This window comes from Vipera ursinii (genome assembly GCF_947247035.1).
Source record: "Vipera ursinii genome assembly, chromosome: 1".
Lineage (NCBI taxonomy): Eukaryota > Metazoa > Chordata > Lepidosauria > Squamata > Viperidae > Vipera > Vipera ursinii.
In genome coordinates, this window is record NC_139512.1 from 207,891,204 (window position 1) to 207,911,989 (window position 20,786).

Genomic DNA, 20,786 nt, shown 5'->3' on the forward strand with positions numbered 1-20,786 from the left:
GACTTTGGATGATACCAAAAGAGATGGGCATAATCTAATAAAGAACTTTCTTTCTGGTTATTTTTACTCTGATTTGGCATTCAGATAGCTTTTTATCCTTATATTGTTTTTGGATGATACAGATTAAACACGCAGTCAGAGAAGAAATGCATCTACAGGTTATATATGGAAAAACAACAAGTGGAGGAAAGGAACCTGTTTAAATTAGTTTAAGATTAATCCTTACAGAATAAACTATTTGCTCTCATTAGTGAAGCTTGAATTAAGCAAATATGCTTAAGATATGCCACTGAGCAAGATAACAATGTTATATCAACCATTTCAGATACCAACTTTTTTTTATAGATTTAGCAAAATTATTCACCACCAAATTGTGTTTGAGAGCAGCATAGAAAATCAGTTCAGAGGTGTTTTCATATTTTAGAATAGTTTTTCCTCTTTTCTTGACTTTAAGCACAAGTCGGGTGTTGCAGTAGTGAACATTTCTTTCACTTTTATTGTATTGTAGTTCATAGTACTTCATTTTATTTCATATCTTACCCCACTTATAAGAGACACAAAAGCTCCAGAAACGAAATACAAAAAGCACATTTAAACAGAGTAGAATTTAATTTAATTTGTTGGAGCCATACCTCTGGGATAAGAGTCTTCCAAAGGGAAGATCCACTATGTTCCATTTGCCTTGTGCAGAGGTGAAACTCTCAGGCAAATAGAATATATCGTGTCCTTTTTTATAATGGAGGAGCAAGGACAGTATGGGAGAGAGAAATAGTTTATTCTTCATTAACTCTGTAGGTGAAAATTTAGGATTTGATAGATTCTATTTGTGTATAAAAATCATTTTTTATAAGCAATTATGTTTCAAAATTAATTTTAAATAACAATTTTTATGTGTGCAGTACATGTTATATTTAATATTCAGAGGTAAAGCCATTGTTTATAGTGAAAAATTGAGGTTTTATTGTATGGCATTTATTTAACAATTTAATGGAACAGTTGGGGGAAGAGTTCTACTAAAGTGAAATATTTGATAAAACTGAATTTGCAAAATTTATGTAATTCAATGTACATACTCTAGGTAATTCACATAAATATTCTAGATTATTCTTTTTCCTGTTTGCAAGTAAAATCAAAGTTTGCTGAATGGGAGCCTATAAAATCAAGGTTTTACTGTACAATTACCCAAGGAGAATTTGAAACTATAAATACATTTTATATGACAAATATTCCTATACACATGTAAACACTTAGGGATATTCTACTAAAACATCTGCTTGAAATGTTCCATAACACTGTTTCTGTGTTATGAAACTGTGTTCCTTTACACAGTTGTAAGTATTGGTGAGCGCCTGTTACTCGTCCCAGCTTCTGCCAACCTAGCAGTTCGAAAGCACGTAAAAATGCAAGTAGAAAAATAGGGACCACTACGGTGGGAAGGTAACAGCGTTCCGTGCGCCTTTGGCGTCTAGTCATGCCGGCCACATGACCATGGAGACGTCCTCGGACAAGCGCTGGCTCTTCGGCTTTGAAACGGAGATGAGCACCGGCCCCTAGAGTCGGAAACGACTAGCACGCACGTGCGGGGGAAGCTTTACCTTTACCTTTACCTAAGTATTGGTTAAATATTTAGTTAATGTTAATATGTGTTAATATTCTCAATTAGATATTTCGTGAAGCAAGAAGAACGCTACCAAGTATTGTTTACATGCCTCATATTGGTGATTGGTGGGAAGCTGTCAGTGAAACTGTGAGAGCAACTTTTCTAACTTTGCTGCAAGACATACCATCATTCTCACCAATATTTCTACTTTCTACCTCTGAAACCATGTATAGTGAATTGCCTGAAGAGGTGAGCATGGAGTGATTTCTTGGGAAATAAACAAGCACCACTTAGGTAATAGGGAACCATATCTGAAGCATCCTAATTTGTTGATGTAAAATTTGTCAGTTTTCGTATATGGGGGGGGGGGGGAACCTCCACTGCACTGCATTATATAAGCATCTTTTTATATCTGAGGGAATTTAACAATTCTTTTGTTAGATGTTAAAAATGGAGGTTGTAATTTGATAGTATGAATTATTAGACAGATTTTTTTTTAAGTATTATAAGAAGCTGACAATTTTGTCTTTTTTTGGGGGGGAGGTGCCTCTGAGACTGCAGTTGTACTGGTGACATTTCAGAAGTGGTTTGCCATTGCCTCCTTCCTAGGTCTAAGAGAGTGTGACTGGCCCAAGGTCACCCAATTGAGTTTGTGTCCAAAGTGGAACTACAACTCTTAGTCTCCCAGTTTCTAGCCTGGTACCTTAACCACTACACCAAACTGGTTCTCCACATTTTTGTCTAGATGGTAATTATATTTACAAATGATCTAAAATGGAAAAAAAATATCTTATCTAAATGCTCAAGCTGCTATGTAGTGATTGCTGAAATAACTGGCTTTGCATTAATTGGGAAACTTTGCAAACTGTTGATTTTCTTCTGTATTACCTTGTTTTAGCCATAATTACTGCCAATGAACTTAGTATAACTAGTTAATAATAAATTATTACTTGCCAAGATGACCTATCTAATTTTGCTATATTCTATACAGTAGAAAAGTTTGAATGGTCATTTTGACCATTTATAAAGTAGTGGAGAACGGGCAGGGAGGGAAGAGATTGTCTTTTTAATTTTTTTTTTAAAAATGTTATATGTTTTACAAGATTTACAAATAGAAAGAAAAGTCGAACAAAAAGAAGTTATAAAACTTGTAATCATAGATATGAAAGAACAGCTCAGTTTTAAATATAATGTGGACCACACGGAGTAAAATTTATCAGTCTTTCTATGATGTTCATAGCAAATTCATAAGCAGAGAGTAAGTACATGGTCATAGATACCAGCCTCTTCATTATTCACCTATTGTAGCCATATTCAAATGGTACATGGTTCCAGCCATCTGCTCTGTTTTTTCAGTTTTTGTGGGACTGGATGTTCTAGGCAACAGATGTTTAAGTCAGCTTATTTTGAGAAAGAAATTTGAGACCAGATATTACTTTAGAGACACCATGGGAAAATCCTTTCATAGCATTTAATCAGTAGTGTTGGGTTACGATTTTCATTCTTTGGACCACTCGAATAACTGTTGTGGGCCATTGAGAATTGTAGTCCATCATTCATAGAGGGCAACAGGTATTCTTACAGGGACTTGAAATATTCCTGACATCATAGATTATGAATTGGCAGAATATTTCAATTCTCTACATATGGAATGGTATTCTTCCTGATTGCTAAACCATTAACCATTGGTTACGAAATATCCAGAATATATTTTCAATACTTCTAATTGTCGCTATTTTCCTGTAGGTGAAGTGTATCTTTAAAATTCAGTATGAAGAGGTTTTTTATATTCAAAGACCAAGCAAAGAAGACAGGCGCAAATTTTTCCAAGAACTGGTTCTCAATCAGGCATCAATGCCTCCTCCAAGGAGAAAACACACAGGTAAATTAATGATTTAGAAAATCTGGAATGCATGCCTTTTCCATATGAAAGTCATATGGTTTGTATATTTAAACATTAAAAATAACATCAATAGACAATTATACTACATGGGATTTATAGTCAAATATAATTTGCTAACTCTTCAGTTTTAGCTTTAAGGTTGAATCAGAGGATAGGGGAGAATGACAAAGTTCAAGTCCCAGGTCTGTTCATAATTAGCGGCTAATACACATTGCAGACTTGAGCATAAAAAAACTAAGTGGCAAAGATTGCAGGTCATGCCAAATTGAACTGTTAACAATTCCAGACTTAATATTTCCAGGCTGGGTAAATTCAGGTGTAGAATGAAATAGCTAATATAAGTCACTATAAATGAGGGTGGAGTGCTGTCTGCTCAGGCAAAATTCTTACTGAATTATATAGTGATAGAACTTGAACTGGCAATGACTAACCAGAAGAATTTTTTTTTTGTATTTCAGTAAAAATATGACCTGCATGAACATTTTATGTAATAACTGAAGAGGGGGGAAATTCATTGGTGAGGATAATTAGAAATCAGATTAGACAATCAGTGACTTGTCGGGTCATTGTTGAATTTCCTTATGGAAAGCTGGTAGTGAGTGTTTGAATCTCTCCCTCCCTCTTCTTCCCTTCCCAGATTGCAAGTAAGTTGCTGCTGCTGGGTGCGGGAGAGAGTGAGGGAAAACACGAGGGACCAGGAAGTTGTCAGGGAATATTGAAAATGAGGATCACATGACTGTAGCAGCATGGTGCTGGCACTGAAGCAGCAGCAGCCCAGTAGCACCGAAGCAGCCAGAACTTCCCCAAATTTTATTCCCTTGGGAGTAATGGGTCCTAGCATTCTTTAAGTTAGCCCTCTTGAGGTACTTTCGTTGAAATATGATGTACATTTTGCCCAGTTAAAGACTATAAATACAAGAGAGTTAGTACCATGTTTCCCTGAAAATACGATCCGGTCCTCCTTCTCCTTCTCCTCCTTCTCCTTCTTCTTCTTCTTCTCCTTCTCCTTCTTCTCCTTCTCCTTCTCCTTCTCCTTCTCCTTCTCCTCCTTCTCCTCCTTCTCCTCCTCCTCCTCCTCCTCCTTCTCCCTTCTCCCTTCTTCCTCTCTCCAAAAGAGGTACCAGGTCTTATTTTGGGGGGATGTCTTTTCCATGGTCTTACCTCACGGCGGCGCCACTGATAGCCCTGCCCAACCAACCCACTTCTTCTGCAGCCAGTTGCATGCATCGCCCCCGGCCTCCATTTCGCCATAAGGGGCCTTCAGGAAATGCCTCTGAAACTGAGAACCGAGCTCCAGATTGATGCGTGTGGCACCCCAGTGAACAGCTGCCGAAGAAGTGGACCGGCGAGGCAGCTGTCGCCTCGCCTTAAAACTAGGGCTTATTTTCAGGGAAACACGGTAGTATATAGACAGTTGGATAGTAGCCCTTGGCATATTTTTTTTCCTGTGGGCTATCTGGCAGACCACTTAAAAAACTAAATGCAAGCATTGGCCTGAAAAATTTGTGTGCCTCCTATTCCCTTTGAAAATGCTTGAGGGGGATTTCTAATCTCACACCATACGACTCATAAGCCTGGTCCCAACTCCTTTTGGAATTAAGTGTCACAAATGTGTCTGCTGCATAAATCTTTTAAAACAGCCTGGGGAAACTCTAGTCCTCCAATTCTTGAATTTCTGAATTCTTGAATTTCTGAATCCTATTAGCCCCAATCAGCATGGCAGTGATGAAGGAATGCTGGAAACTTGTAGAATATCTGGAGGAGCACAGATTCTCTGTGGTCTATACTCTGTGCAATTTTCCTGGAATTCATTAATATAAATAGCCACGTAGGCGCTTGAAATGCCTGCCATCGTGTTTGGTGTCAACACCTGCTGGATTGAAAGAAGGATGGGTACAATTGCTTACTGTAAAGTTCTACAGTTCAGTGGTTCTTCTGTGATCTACAAAACTGAGATGAGGAGCATAATGGTTTGGGGTTTAGTATATGGAGGTTATAAATCAAAAACCCTACTTTGCCTGACTTCCAGTTTTGTTTTAGCTGTTTCCGATATGGAGGTGCTTCCTCTTGCATTGCCACCTCCTAACCGCCAGCTATCAGAGGCAGAAAAGCAGAGAATGGAAGACCAGGAAGAAAACACATTGAGAGAGCTGCGGTTGTTTCTCAGAGATGTTACCAAGAGGCTGGCTACAGACAAGCGCTTTAACATCTTCAGCAAACCGGTGGATATTGAAGAGGTCTTGTTTCAGTAATGTGCAAACAATGAAGTTGACCTACTAGCAATTAATCCAAAAATTACCTCTTACTTATTTTCATAGACAATATCTACATCTAACCTGTTTTGCGCATTTTCAGGGATGGTGGCATAATATTAACTTTCAAAGCCACAGCTATCTTGCTGTAAACATCTGACTAACGCTGCCTAGTTCAGGCTGTGTCTTCCAATAATGTGGCAATAATTTTAATTGGTCACAGAAATAGACGCCTGAAGAAACAATATTGAGCTATTGGAAGTGTCAGAAAAAAATTTATTGAATTATATTGCCTAATCCAGAAAATTCTGCAAATTGGACATTAATCTCTCCTCTTACCTTTTTCTAGCTAAAGAGAGAATTGAAAAATTAAGGGCTTTAACTGCACCATTTGATCTTATTGACTAGTTCTATAATTATTGTATAACAAATTAACAAAAGGATTGGAATTGCCTAGTCAAGTTTAAGCCACTTTAAAATTTTCTGGGCTTTGCGCAGAAAAAGGAAAAAAAAATTGTTATGAGGCAAAGCTGTTATATTGTCATTTCTTATAGATAGGGTGTCACTTTTTAGATTAATACTTGTGACATCTACTCATTTTGGTCAACTTCAGAGCTCAATTTTGCACAAATAATTCAAGAAATAAAAATTGTGATGTGCTTAGGAAAAAATGTAATTTCCAGTATGCTAGCATGTATGGGGTTTGATTATTCACAGATAGAGTTGCAAGATCAAGGCTGCAAAAATCCAGATCACCACTAGGTGACAGCATAGTGATACAAAACTGAAAGGGAATTTTGCAGCCCAGATCCCCTAATGACATTTAAGGAGTATCATTTATGTGCTCTTACATGATTTAAACCAGCTTTTCTTATCTTAACATTTTCAGATGTGTTCAATTATAATTTAATATTTCTATCAGCATGAGAATAATCCAACATGTGAGGGTGTTATTTGATCTAAAGCAGGGGTGTAAAACTGCCGGCCCACGGGCCGGACACGTCACAAGGAAACTAGGCCCACCCCATTGCTGGCAATGGGGAAAAAGCTCTCATACATCGCGCTACGTCATGTGACGTTGTGAGTTTGACATGGCTGATCTAAAGGCTGATCTAAAGAAACTGCACTTTGCAAGAATATTACTGGGCTGAATCTTAATTTCTGAAAATTGCAGAAGTTGATACACCTTAGAGCCTAAAATAGATATAAAAAGTCTATATACCCCATTAAAAAGCCAGATTTTTGAGATGTAAAAAAAAATCAGACCAAGATAAATCAATTCAGCTTTTTTCCAGCCTTTAATATAATCTATCAGTTGTATAATTCAGTTGAAAAATAAACTGAAATCTTTTAGTGGGGAAAATAATAATACAAAACTAGAATAATGTGACTGCATAAGTGTCCTCTTATATGTAGGGATGTGGCTGTGTTCAGAATTAACCAATCACATTCAAACTGATGGAAAATATCAGTCATTTCACTTAAGTGACTCTGTTCAAGCCCATATAAAACTCAGCTGTTCTAGTAGGACTTTTCTGACATTTACTCAGTTGCCTTTTACAACAAAACCCATGGTCTGCAAAGAGCTTACAAAACATCAAAGGATTTCATTATTGGAAGGTATGTCAGGAGGATATAAAAAAATCAGGCATTGGATGTACCATGGAACACAGAGAAGGCAGTCATTAACAAATGGAAAAAAATATGGCACAACAGTGATATTATCAGGAACTCGATGTCCCTCCAAAATTGATGAAAACTGGTCGAAGAGGCTGCCAAAAGGCCTACAGCAACACTAAAGTTGCTGCAGGAATTTCTGGTGACTACTGGTTGTATATTACATGTGACAACAATCTCCTGTATTCTTCATATGTCTGGGCTGTGGGGTAGGGTAGCAAGATGAAAACCTGGTCTTACAAAGAAAAACATCCCAGCCTGGCTACATTTACAAGACATAGATCAAATCTGTCAAAAATGTGGGAAATTGTGTTATGGTGTGATGAAACCAAGGTCAAACTTTTTCCATCATTGCGAAAAGTATGTTTGGTGCAAAAGCAATACTGCACATCATCAAAAGTATACCATACAGTGAAGCATGGTGGTGCCATCATTATGCTTGGGGCTGCTTTTCTTCAGCTGGAACTGGGGCTTTTGTCAAGATGGAGGGAATGATGGGACAGTTCCAAATATCAGTCAATTTTGGCCCCAAACCTTCAGGCCTCTGCTGTAATGCTGAAGATAAAGGGGAATTTCACCTTTCAACCAAACCACAACCCTAAGCATTCTTCCCAATCAACAAAAGAATGGCTTCACCAGAAGATCGACATTTTGGAGTGACCCAGTGGGAGCCAGGACCTGAATCTAATTGAAAATCTGTGGGGTGACCTGAAGATGGCTGTGCACAGGAGATGCCCTGTTAATCTGACATATTTGGAGCACTTTTGCAAGAAAGAATGGACAAAAATTCCCGAGGCAAGATATGCCATGCTGATAGGCTCCTACCCGAAAAGATTGAATGCTATCATAAAATCAAAAAGTGCTTTAGTTTAAGGGTGTGCATACTTATGAAACCATGTTATTGTACATTTTTATTATTTTTCCCACTTAAAAGGTTTCAGTTTTTTCCAGTTGAATTGTACAGCTTATGTTACATTCAAGATAGAAAAAATAGCCCTGCTGACGCAGTGCTTGGAATACAATATTGCAGGCTAACTTAGCCCAAAGTCTGGAGTTCGATTCTCATTGGCTTAGGGTTGACTCAGCCTTCTCTCCTTCCAAGGTTGGTAAAATGAGGACCCATTTTGTTGGCAGCAAGATGCTGACATTGAAACTGCTCAGAGAGTGCTGTAAAGCAGGGATCCCCAACCCTTGGGCTATGGCTCACTACCGGGCCATGGCCTGTTTGGAACCGGGCTGTGTGAGCGGCAGGGCAACACGAACATTCGCAGCTTGACTTACGCAAGCAGCGGGCTGGTGCACATGGACAACTTGATTTGCTCAAGCAGAGGGCTGGTGTGTGTGTGCTGGCCCACTGCTTGGGTGGAACAGTTCCCATCACCACCACCACCAAGCTGCCAAGCCATAAAGGTTGGGGACTGCTGCTGTAAAGCACTATGGGGTGGTATGTAAGTCTAAGTGCTATTGCTATACTGGTCTGATTTATTTTTATTTTGTTTACATCTCAGAAACCTGGCATTTTAACAGAGGTATGTTTTCTTTCTATATCCACTGTACACTTGAATTTGAGGCCTAGTCCTCAGTCTGTGAACCCAGGTATCAGTGAGTTAAATTCATTTGCTCAGAGCACTGTGTTTTAAAATATTGCTTGATGTCTAAAAAAGTCATTGCCATAGATTCAGGGTAAGTTTCCATGTTGAGAGTTCTGGCTGAAATCAAATCAAATAATACCGTTATGTTAGCAGCTAGATGCTTTTCCTTTTATATATTTCTTGTACCTACACAGAGCCATTTTCCATCAAGCATTTTTTTAAGTCATCCAAGTGCTCTTATGAGGCATCCTTTATAAAAAGTTAACTGATTTATTTGAAGCATAATCTTCAAATAAGATAGTTGCAATTGGGAGAATATCAGTACTGAAATTAGGATGACCAAGAAGCAGTATTGTAAAAAGAAAAAAATTATACTAAAATACTTAAAAAGTATTCTAGAATTCCATTGCTATATTTTGCAGCTCTCTACTTAAAAATACATATATTTTTAGTTTAGTGGGTGAAGTTAGAATGACTCATTCTAGAGTGTCTTGGGTTAAAGATTTTGTTTTTGAACCCATCTGCTTTTTGAGAGTCCTTTAGAAGGAATCAAGGAGTCTTGATGTTTGGAACTATGATTGCTGGATCACTCTGTCCTTCTCTCCAATGGGTGAAGACAGAATTTCATTCATACAGTGCACTGAGCATCAGATATATTTTTAAGCACCAAGCCTTCTTGCTTGAATGGCTTCAAAACCTGAGCCTAATGTCATAAAAAGAAATGGTAGCATTTTAAAGAATGGTGTGTGTTTAAAGGGTTAAATTATTTTTATTAGTAATCATAAAGAAGTTGATAACAGTGTGGAATAGTCATAAATCATAACAGGAATGAATAATTAAAGGGTTGTATACTGCTGTGTGTGTTGAGCCTGACCCAGTTTAGCAAATCTTTTTCTTTTGAATATTATATAACTTAAGAGGAAAAAAATTAATTGAGTTTAACATAATAAACTTTACAGTAAAATCCATTCATAGCATATTATTGTCACATGCAAGAATTGGTGCTTTTTTATGATTACAAGATTCTTTAAAATGAGCATGAGACATTTTAAGATTAACTATTGAAAATTTGTCTTCCATTACACAAGATATTTAATTTTTATTCTCCTTTTCAAAACAATGGATAAGATTTGGCCCAGATTTGTTAGTATATAATTTTCTTTGGTGAGGATGGAATAAATGGATTAGATGAAGAAGGCATTTTTCAAAGTCAGATTTCTTGTTTTGTTTGTGCTTAGCTTGGTATTTTGCGAGCATTAGATTCTACATCCTTTTAATACTTCTGCACATTATAACTTTTAATTATGAATATTTCTTTTTGTAATACCTACGTGGCCTCAAATATTGAATCTGCATAGCCCTGTAACAATTGATTTTTACAGCTTTTAAAATATGAGAAATTATATCGTTTCCTTTTCTTTCCTTTTCTTCACTAAAATTTTTAAAGTTATTTAAGTTATGTATTGGATTAATACTTTGGACACTTTACCTGTAAGCAAGAATTATATTTTAGGAATGTTTACATTTAGGTGTAACTGAGCAACAATATTGGATGTTTGTACAGAGATTCACAACTGTTGACTTAACTCTCCTACCCCCAAATCAGAGTATATAGTAATGTAGATGGCCAGTAATATGGGTGAAATTCCACTTTTCCCCTGATTTTGTAGCATAGCTTTGCCCGACAATATGTAATGTCTATTTTAGACTATTCAACTCTTGTGATTCTGTTTTCAACTATTTGCCAGGTCTTCTAAATACCATAGAAATATATGTGAATGGGCTTCTTAATATTTGTTTGAAGTCTTTTATTCATATGCCATATTTAAAATGAAAATTTGTTTAAAATTACTTGTTTTATACAAAACAAGATGACTTTGGTGCAAGCAGATGTTTAAATTGTGCTGAAAAGTCAGTAAATGAATTTCAGTGAACACAGCAGTATATTGTTTTGATTATAGCAATGCTAGTTGTAGCTTTGATGATTCATGTCTTGAATTAAACATTCTGAAAATGTAAATAAGCTGTTGAATATAAGAGTTATGATAAATCTGTGTCACTTGCATTTTTTATTATAGGTTTCAGATTATCTTGAAGTGATCAAAGAGCCAATGGATCTTTCTACAATAATAAGTAAAATTGATAAGCACAACTATTTAAGTGTAAAGGATTTTCTAACAGACATAGATCTCATCTGCAGCAATGCTTTGGAATATAATCCTGACAAAGATCCTGGAGGTAAGAAAATATTTTTTCATTGTTTGCTTAAATATGAAAGAATATTTAACTGTAAAGCAATTGCAGTTTAAATATCTGTGTGGCTTCCTCGTAATATAAATTGTTTGAAAGTTAGCTTTGCCAGAAGTGTGTATTCTGGGATTATTTACTAAAGTATATTGTGTTGTTATTTATGGTTGATAGCATAGTCAGTCAGGTGTTTAGATTGTATGTGGCATTTTTATTCAGCTATATTGAGTCCTTCCAGGACCTGAGATAGGCAGATGTTTCTGATGGTGTTAAACAGACATGTCAAACGTATCAGGACAGTTTTGCCATTGTCGGCAATGGAGTGATGCATCTGGCCCGTGGGCCGGGAGTTTGACACCCCTCTTGTTAAAGGATGGAAGCTGTTCTAAATAAAGCTGCCTTTTGTAATTGAGTGATGGTGATTTTGTCATTGTGGATGGTGTGTGTTCAAGTGGTGCCTGAGCTATTTTGTGATTATAGCCAAGGCACCTATTATTATTGAATTATTTTTGTTTCTTTTGCCACAATCATTCTATTTCTATCTTTGTATTTTGTTATTTTCTCCAGTTATTTCCTGTCAGTCTGTTGTAATTACATTTATGTTTATATATTGTGTAAATGCCTTCAAAAAATGAGAGTGTATAAAATTTCCTGCCCTGTTGGAAGAATTCTGGCGTTTTAATAGGTTTACGGGGAAGAAAAAGAAATTAATTGTATAAGTATCATTTAAAGTTAATTGCCTATAAAATAAGTTACCTAGTTTTAAAAATTGATTGATTCCTATCTGCAAATGCCATTTGGTCTTTATATTTTTTACAGTTTGTCTTGCAGACATTACCAACAAATACACTCCCAATATCCTTTCCGCAGTAATAGACAAATAGGAGAAAGAAAGGCTAGCAATGGGGTGAGTGGAAGTGAGGGGGGTGTAGATTATGCGGGAAGGGGAAGAAAGAGGAATGGGAGAAGGCCAGAACAAGACATGAGGGAAGGGGAAGGCATGAAATGATAGACAAGTAGTAATGAGGTTAAGTTCACCAGGCCAACCATTAGTTGCAAGCAGCAACTGATTGTTAGACTAATCTTCAGAGGGATCCCTCATGTTTAGCTTCAGTTTTACAGCCAGCAACGCATCTTGCTCATTTTCTGTTTTCTTCTGTCTTTGAAATGGTACCCCTCTTTAAGTTATGTTATGTATGGGGGAAAAGTTAAGTTGTCTTTCTATTTACATTATGTTTGCTATTCAACTCCTGCTGGAAATATGATTTCTTTAATCCAGTTTGATGTAAATGTATCATTTTTTTGCTATATACTTTTCTCCAGGCAATGGGGCTCGCAACTTGGGAGTCCTCCTAGATTCACAGCTCTCTTTAGAAGACCATATTGTAGCTGTAACTAGGGGGGCGTTCGCCCAGGTTCGCCTGGTGCGCCAGTTGCGGCCCTATCTAGACCGGGATGCCTTGCGCACGGTCACTCATGCGCTCGTGACCTCTCGTCTTGATTACTGCAACGCTCTCTACATGGGGCTACCCTTGAAGACCACTCGGAGGCTCCAGCTGGCACAGAATGCAGCCGCGAGAGTTGTGTCGGGGGTCTCCCGATACTCCCGTGTTACACCTTTGCTCCGCGAGCTGCATTGGTTGCCAGTTGTCTTCCGGGTGAGGTTCAAGGTGTTGGTAATGACCTACAAAGCCCTCCATGGCATGGGTCCAGAATACCTTGGGGAGCACCTGCAGCCGGCGTCAACTTCCCTCCGCCCTGTACGCTCCCACAGAGAGGGCCTCCTCAGGGTGCCGCCAGTCAAAGAATGCCGACTGGTGGCCCCCAGGGGGAGAGCGTTCTCTGTGGGTGCACCGGACTTATGGAACCATCTTCCGGTAGAGCTCCGGATGGCGCCCGACCTCCGCTCCTTCCGGCGCGACCTTAAAACCCATCTCTTTAAGGAAGCGGGCCTGGCCTGATGGGATGGGGTGGGTTTGTTATTATGACTTTAATTTTAAATTTGTACTATTTGTACTATGGGCATTGTTTAATCATGTTTTAATAATTTTAACTTTTGTATTTGTCTTTTACGTATTGCCCTGTTAACCGCCCTGAGTCTCTTGAGAGAAGGGCGGTATATAAATTAAATAAATAAATAAATAAATAAATAAATAAATTCCTAGGGCAAAAATTATTAGAAAAAAATAAAATCAACAGAAAATGTCTTTGTGGTGCGTTATGATACTATAAAGTTGTATTGTACTCATTTTATAGATAAAATTATTAGACACAGAGCCTGTACTCTGAAGGATACTGCACATGCTATCATTGCTGCTGAGCTGGACCCAGAATTCAATAAAATGTGTGAAGAAATTAAGGAAGCAAGAAAAAAAAGAGGTATTGTAATTCTGTTTTTATTTTTATAAATGTCATTGAATTCTTAATAGACTGTCTAATGAACCTATCCACAGATGCGTTTATAGATCCAGTTTAAGAACAGATTTTTTTTTAGCTTCTTCCTAAATGGCTTTTGCAAGACCAGTTGTAATTATATCTGTTTAACTGATAATGTATTTGAATAGATTCTGAAACTATGGTAAGCTTTAGCTTTTTGTGTAGTCCTAATCTTTGATAGCTATGAATATATTTATCTGATCAGGTCAGCTGGCTACTGCCCTCCACTCCACAGACCTTTCCGGTGACGGTTCCTTTCTGAAGTATACTGTGTTCTCTGCCCTTGCTGCCTTCACTAATCAGAGAGACAAACATAAAATAACCCGAAGCTTGTTTTAGTTTTGTTCCTTTGGTTCACAGAAGGTAGCACTACAGGCAAATGGCATAATAATTGTTACACAAGCTAAGTGGCTGCAAGAAGAGCCTCAAAGAAGTTTAAAATCAGCTAGCAATGGCCATTGAGGGCTTATAGAGAAGAGGAGACTGGTGAGATCAGTCTCATTCATTATTGAACATACACCATGTTTGTTGTATCAACTGAACAACATTTAAACTTTAGGTCATTTAACATACCATGGGGTAATATCCAAGATCCTTCAGCAGAATATGGTGGGTGGAATATATTTTTGCTGCATCTTTCCCCCTGTGTCCTCAGACACCTCTCCAAGGAAAAGCCAAACATTCAAAGTCAAAACAGAATATACAGTAATGGATAATTGCATGGAAGATCTTCTGTGAAGGAACCACTTACAAAAGTTCTTCTTTTTTTTAACCACACAATCTCAGTTCACGGAGCTGTATGCTCCATTTCTCTTCAGCACAGACCCCTGCCACGTGGGGTCACTGCAAGAAGCATGGGACAGAAGAATACATTTCTGTTCCTCTTCTGCTTGTAGGTATTGACTCCTGTTTGTTAGATAGCACCCAGTGTTCGAGTCTGTCCAGATCCTCCTGTATCTTAAGCCTATCTTCTGGAGTGTTGGCTATTCCTGTCAGCTTGGTATCGTCTGCAAATTTGATGAGTTCCACATCTATCCCCTCGTCCAAATCATTGAAGATGTTGAAGAGCACTGGGCCCAGAACAGAGCCTGCGGCATTTCACTATACACTTCCCTCCATGTAGATGCAGTTCCATTGAGGACCACAGGCTGAGTACGGCCAGTCAGCCAGCTATGAATCCATCTGATGGTGATGCTGTCTAATCCACATTTTTCTATCTTATCAAGTAGTACAGACATGTCAAACACAAGGCCCGGGGGCCGGATCCGGCCCGCAAAGTGGTTTCATGTGGCCCACGAAGCCATCCTGGAAACAGTGAGGGAACGGCCCCCACTGCCTTGGCCCTGGCCCAGAGACCCTCCTTCTGCCAGACACCCCCAGATCTGTCCCACTCCTGCCCAGGCCGCCATAGGCACCCTTGATGCGAACGATGTAGAGCTGGTCACGCCCACCCAGTAGGCCATACGCACTCTAGCCATGCCCACCCAGGAGGCCACGCCCACCCTGACCATACCCACCCGGCCCCCTGAGGGCAACCGCAATGCTGATGCGGCCCTCAATGAAATTGAGTTTGACACCCCTGAAGTAGTAGGTTATGGTCTACTTTATCAAATGCCTTACTGAAGTCCAAGTAAATTGTATCTGCAGCATTCCTCTGGTCCACTAATTTTGTCACCTGATCAAAGAATGCAATAAGATTTGTCTGGCGTGATCTGTTTTTCACAAACCCATGTTGGCTTTTGGTAATGACTTTGCCTCAAGGTGTTCACTGATTCGTTGCTTGATTATCTTTTCCAGAATATTCCCAGGTATTGAGGTCAGGCTGATAAGTCTGTAGTTTCCTGGATCCATTTTTCCCCTTTTTTTGAAAATGGGAACTACACCAGCTTTTTCCAGTCCTGTGATAGTTCCCCAGTGCTCCAGGATCTTTGAAAGATATAGTTCAGTGATTCTGAAATCACATCTGCCAATTCCTTCAGAACCTTGGGGTGTAATCCATCTGGTCCTGGTGATGGGTTCAAATCAAAGAAATAGTACAGAGAAGAGCAACAAAGATGATTGGGGGACTGGAGACTAAAACATATAAAGAACAGTTGCTGGAATTGAATATGTCTAGTTTAAAGAAGAGAAGAAGCTATTCTCCAAAGCACCTGAAGGCAGGATGAGAAGCAACAGATGGAAACTAATCAAGGAGAGAAGCAACCTAGAACTAAGGAGAAACTTCCTGACAGTTAGAACAATTAACCAGTGGAACAACCTGCCTCCAGAAGCTGTGAATGCTCCAACACTGGAGGTTTTTAAGAAGAGACTGGACAGCCATTTGTCTGAAATGGTATAGGGTTTCCTGCCTGAGCAGGAGGCTGGACTAGAAGACCTCCAAGGTCCCTTTCAACTCTATTATTATATTATAATCATCATCATCATCTTTAAATGTGTAATCATAGCAAGCTATTAATAGTTTGCCATATTTAATTATTAATTACAAATAGTATATTTGTAAACATTCTAGCTGTTTTCTATGATACAGGCAATGTAAAATCTGTTATTTTTGCAGGAGAACAGAGATCATTTTATTAATTTTAAAAAGAACACGAAGCATTTTAAAAATTTTGTAATTCATACAACAGTGCTAGAATTTTTAGGTAAAATAATGAATAATAGTATAATTAATGCAGTATGTCATCATCAAAACAGATTATTGATCTGAAATTTTTAGGATTATATGTATGAGAAAATCCTGCATCTAGTGATACCTATGTATGTGAAATAATTGCAGGTAGTCCTTGGCTTATGACAATTTGCTCACCAACTTTCAGAGTTACTGCAGTTCTGAATGAAGGGATTTATGATGGGTCTCTGACATTACAGTTGTTGTACCACCCCCAGCTGTTAATGTGATCAAAATTCAGGTATTGGCAGCCTGCCCACACTTACGATTCCTGGAACACTTCAGTTCCCCCTATCTGTCTGTCTTCTTCCCCAGCTATGGCCTTTTGGCCCCCTGAACTCTGCGGCCCTTGATGCCCTAGCTGATCTTTGCCATCTTCATGCCCCACTGTTAACCAAGTATTAAATTTTTAACCCCTTCAGAAAGAGTCTGAGGGCTAGTTTTCTGTTAATCTTTTTAAGCTATTTTTTCAGAACTTAAACAAATTTCTTTTGTATATGCAATAAGTAAAGCTTTTGTTTGTTACTTCTAGTAAAATTCTTCAACACCTTAACAGAGCCCTTTTGTATATCCAGTAAGAAAAAGTTATCCAGGTCATTTTCCTGATTCAATGATTATTCTCCTTTATGAAATAAGTAATCAACAGTATCATTTGTATGTCCATATCTTTCTCTATACCCTACTCATTGCTTATATTTAAGTCCCTCTTCCTAATAATTTCAAAATAACCCATTATAGCTTGTTCCTGTTCTGTAACTTTATTACAACATGCTCTGTCTGTTTTATCAAGATGTTTGGCACACCAGTATTTAAAAATTTATGCTCCATTCTTTTCTTGATTCTCTAGCTCCCTCTAAGGCCAAACATGTCGGTTCCCTTTTCATAGAAAGACCCAAAGCAATTGTCATTTCCCATAGGAAAATTTATTTTAATTAATTCAAAGCTATAATTCCAAATCCATTTGGAACCCCTAATCCTTTGCTAGCTTTCTAAAATCCTTATTCCAAGCACCCTTTTTCTGCATAATCAAAAAAATATATTTCCAAAACTTTTAAAATCAAACTTACATCATTTTCTTCTAACAAGAAGGGCATTTACCCGATGAATATAGTAAAACCTTGCTGATCTGAAGGGTCTTAATCTTTCCAGTACAATTTTAAAAAAAAACACAAAATCCAAGTGATTAAGGAACAAGGCTTAATCAATATTAACGTCCAATAAAAGATTGCATTACAAATGTGAGTTGGATGGAATCCCAATTCTCGGCCCTGAATTTTATAAGCCAACTGCAAAATGGCACTTCCTCTGGTCTACTCACAAGAACCTGCTATCTGGAGGGAACTCTCTCCTTCCTCCAGGGAGATTTTGCCAGCCTGGATCCAGCACCCCATTGCGATTCTTTTCATAAATGTGGTCCAATTATCAGCTTGCTATTGCGAGTCTTCTAGAAGTCTTTCTCTTCCTGTCCTGAGTGCATGGTTTCAGATTTTTGCTCCATAATCCTTATGGGTAATCTGAACATGTTTCTCATCATCACTCTTGATTGACATTCCCTAAAATTGTAATAGCAATCCTCCTGAGATGGGGGTGATTGTGAGAAAAGAGCTATAAAACACTCTGCAACCTATTGATGCTACAGGAGTCCTAATTAAAATAAATGTATAGTGTCCTTTGCTGGAGCTGTAATGGTCTTTTATTGACCAATAATCCACAAAAAGTACTTGTGTACATCCTTTGGTAAAACATTAAATAGCAGCATATATGGTGTAAGAAAAACATTGAATTGAATGTACATTAAATTAAGATCTGTTGAAATCATGGGAATTTAAATTAGTCATGACTAACTTGTCCTATTGATTTCCAAGAATTAAAGCATAATTAGTTCACTTCCTGGAGAAGCTAAACAACTTTGAGCATAATTTATTGTCAAAGTGAAATAGTATTTGAACCTTAATGGTGCCTTAACAAGTAGCATAGTTTCGTCCACTTTTCTCTTAAGGTTCCCCCGCACATGCGTGCTAGTCGTTTCTGACTCTAGGGGCTGGTGCTCATCTCCGTTTCAAAGCCGAAGAGCCAGCGCTTGTCCGAGGATGTCTCTGTGGTCATGTGGCCGGCATGACTAGATGGCAAAGGCACATGGAACGCTGTTACCTTCCCACCATAGTGGTCCCTATTTTTCTACTTGCATTTTTACGTGCTTTTGAACTGCTAGGTTGGCAGAAGCTGGGACGAGTAACAGGCGCTCACTCTTCTACGCGGCACTCGGGATTCGACCCGCCAAACTGCCGACCTTCTGATCGACAAGCTCAGCGTCCTAACACACTGAGCCACCGTGTCCCTTTTCTCTTTAAGCCAGTAATAACACCTGTCATAGAACTTAACTCATAGGACTTTAGAATTACAGCACAGAAATTAAGCTATAAATCATATAGCTAGAAATAAACATTTACTCTGAAATGATTGGATTATCTTGTACAAATCATCCCATTCTCAGTTTAATCCTCGTGTCCAATATGGGGTTAATATTTTATCCTTGACATTGTAGAATGGATTATAGCACAGTTATAGGATGAGGAGAGGTATGTTGTGGGCCGCATCAGCCATGGAGTGTTGTTGGGCAGGACCCAGGAACACCGCTTTTCTCTTGTAGCCTCTACCCTGGAGAACATCATTTTCCTTGAAAAGAAAAGGAAGGCTTGCCCTCAAGCCTTCTCGCCTGCAGAAGGCCCTTAAAAATTGTTTTTGTCAGCTAGTTTTGGGATCCCTGATAGGATGGAGCCTGCTAGGTGGCTATTGGACAATTAATGCAATACACTGTGTATGTTTTGCTGCCATGATTTTTTTAGTTGCTTTTGTTTTGTTTTTATTTTTTTAATTTAAATTGATTGTTTTAATGGTTATATATGTGTGTATTGATTATTCTTATGTATGCTGCCTGTGAAATGAGCGTAATAAATAAATTAACCGCCCACTATCCTTTGGATATTAAACTTTGTGCATAAGCCCAATGGGTGTTCTTTAAAACAGTTTTTAGATAGGTTTGAAGTTATATACATCTGATGCTTGCATTTGTTGGGGAAAAGTAAACTTCCTTGATGTAAATATTTTGTGTAAATCTGTGTTAAGGTAAACACAATTAACTGTTGTGTGGTTTTTAATATAGTATTCCAGCAGATTTCCAAAACTTGGCTGGTTAATGCTGCTTGGATTATTCAAATGTGCTTACCTTCTGTGTTTACCTTCTGTGCACAGGCTTATCAGTTGTAACAGAGCAAACAAATGCTCATGGTTCCACTGTGCAAAAACCAGAAATTAGAACAGAAGACGCATTCCTGAACCGGCAAAAAAATGCAATGACAGTTTGGCACAATTCTTCAAACAAATGTGCATGTGAGTATTTCAGATTATTTTGTGTGGCCAGAAGAGACTGTCTGAGCATGTAACGTGAAAGATTTGTGGCGCTATTCCTGAACATAGCTGGAGTCTGAGTTCCCCTGGCCCTCTTTTTCAACCATCCAGGTGCCTTCCCCTGCCCATTGTTGTAGCTGCCAGTCCACTCTGATCCCTCGCTCAGGCACCTCCACTTGCGTGGGTCAGCAGGACTCTGCTGTCTTGTCATTCCAGCCGATCCCTTGTGCAGAGTCTCCTCCCAGCAGGCCGGTCATGTGGTGGGGGTGGGGTTAGATGGCCGGTTGGTCAGCCCTTCTTCCTCACTCCCCGTGGTCTCTCTCTCCACTGCCTCTGCTCCTTCGTTAATTCCCTTCCTTTCTCAATCTCTCCCTTTCCCCTTCCTGGAGAAAGGAGGTTTCTTTCTCTACCTTTTCCTCAACCTATCCTCAAGCAACGCCCACGCCCCCCCGTCCTTCACTTAGTGGGGTGGAGGCCAAGTGAGCCAGTAGGCCCTACTTGCTTTCTCTCCCTTGTCCCTCAGGCCTGTCCTCCCAAAGAGACTCACCTCTCCCTCTTGCCTTCTCTCTCTAACTCTTGCTCTCCTCCCCTTTCTTACCAAAATCTCCTCCTTTTCCTTCCCTCTTCACTCGCTGGGGTCGAGGCCAGATCAGCCTGTAGGCCCTGTTTTCCTTCTCTCTCTCTCTCTCTCTCTCTCTTCCCTCAGGCCTATTTCCCCCTAAAGAGACTCACCTCTCCCTATTGCCTCTCTCTCTCCCTTGCTGTCTCCCTTTTCCCACCAAAACCACCACCTTTCATTCCCTTTTCTCTCTTCCCCCAGGCTACAGATTCTTGGCTGTTTCTCCCTCCGCTTTCTTTTTCACCACTATTTCTGTCTCTGCCTCTTCTTAGATTGTTTTGGCAATAAGTTTTATTAGCCTTTTAAAACCTTAATTGAATATGTAGTCTCATGTAAATGGAAGAGATCAATTTTCAACCATACTGTATGAATATATTAAAAGAG

At 38.8% G+C, this 20,786-nt stretch overlaps 1 protein-coding gene across 2 annotated transcripts in view; it reads left to right on the forward strand.

The window, feature by feature from the left end:
• ATAD2B (ATPase family AAA domain containing 2B) overlaps window positions 1-20,786 on the forward strand; it is an 86,868-nt gene that overhangs the window by 54,955 nt on the left and 11,127 nt on the right. The window contains exons 19-24 of one of the 2 annotated variants that reach the window (XM_083349184.1): window positions 1,664-1,849; window positions 3,347-3,482; window positions 5,544-5,740; window positions 11,103-11,262; window positions 13,528-13,650; window positions 19,628-19,765. In XM_083349184.1, the coding sequence (XP_083205310.1) occupies window positions 1,664-1,849; window positions 3,347-3,482; window positions 5,544-5,740; window positions 11,103-11,262; window positions 13,528-13,650; window positions 19,628-19,765 (940 nt within the window). The remainder of the gene's footprint in view (window positions 1-1,663; window positions 1,850-3,346; window positions 3,483-5,543; window positions 5,741-11,102; window positions 11,263-13,527; window positions 13,651-19,627; window positions 19,766-20,786) is intronic. The other variant, XM_083349185.1, reaches the window with a different exon arrangement.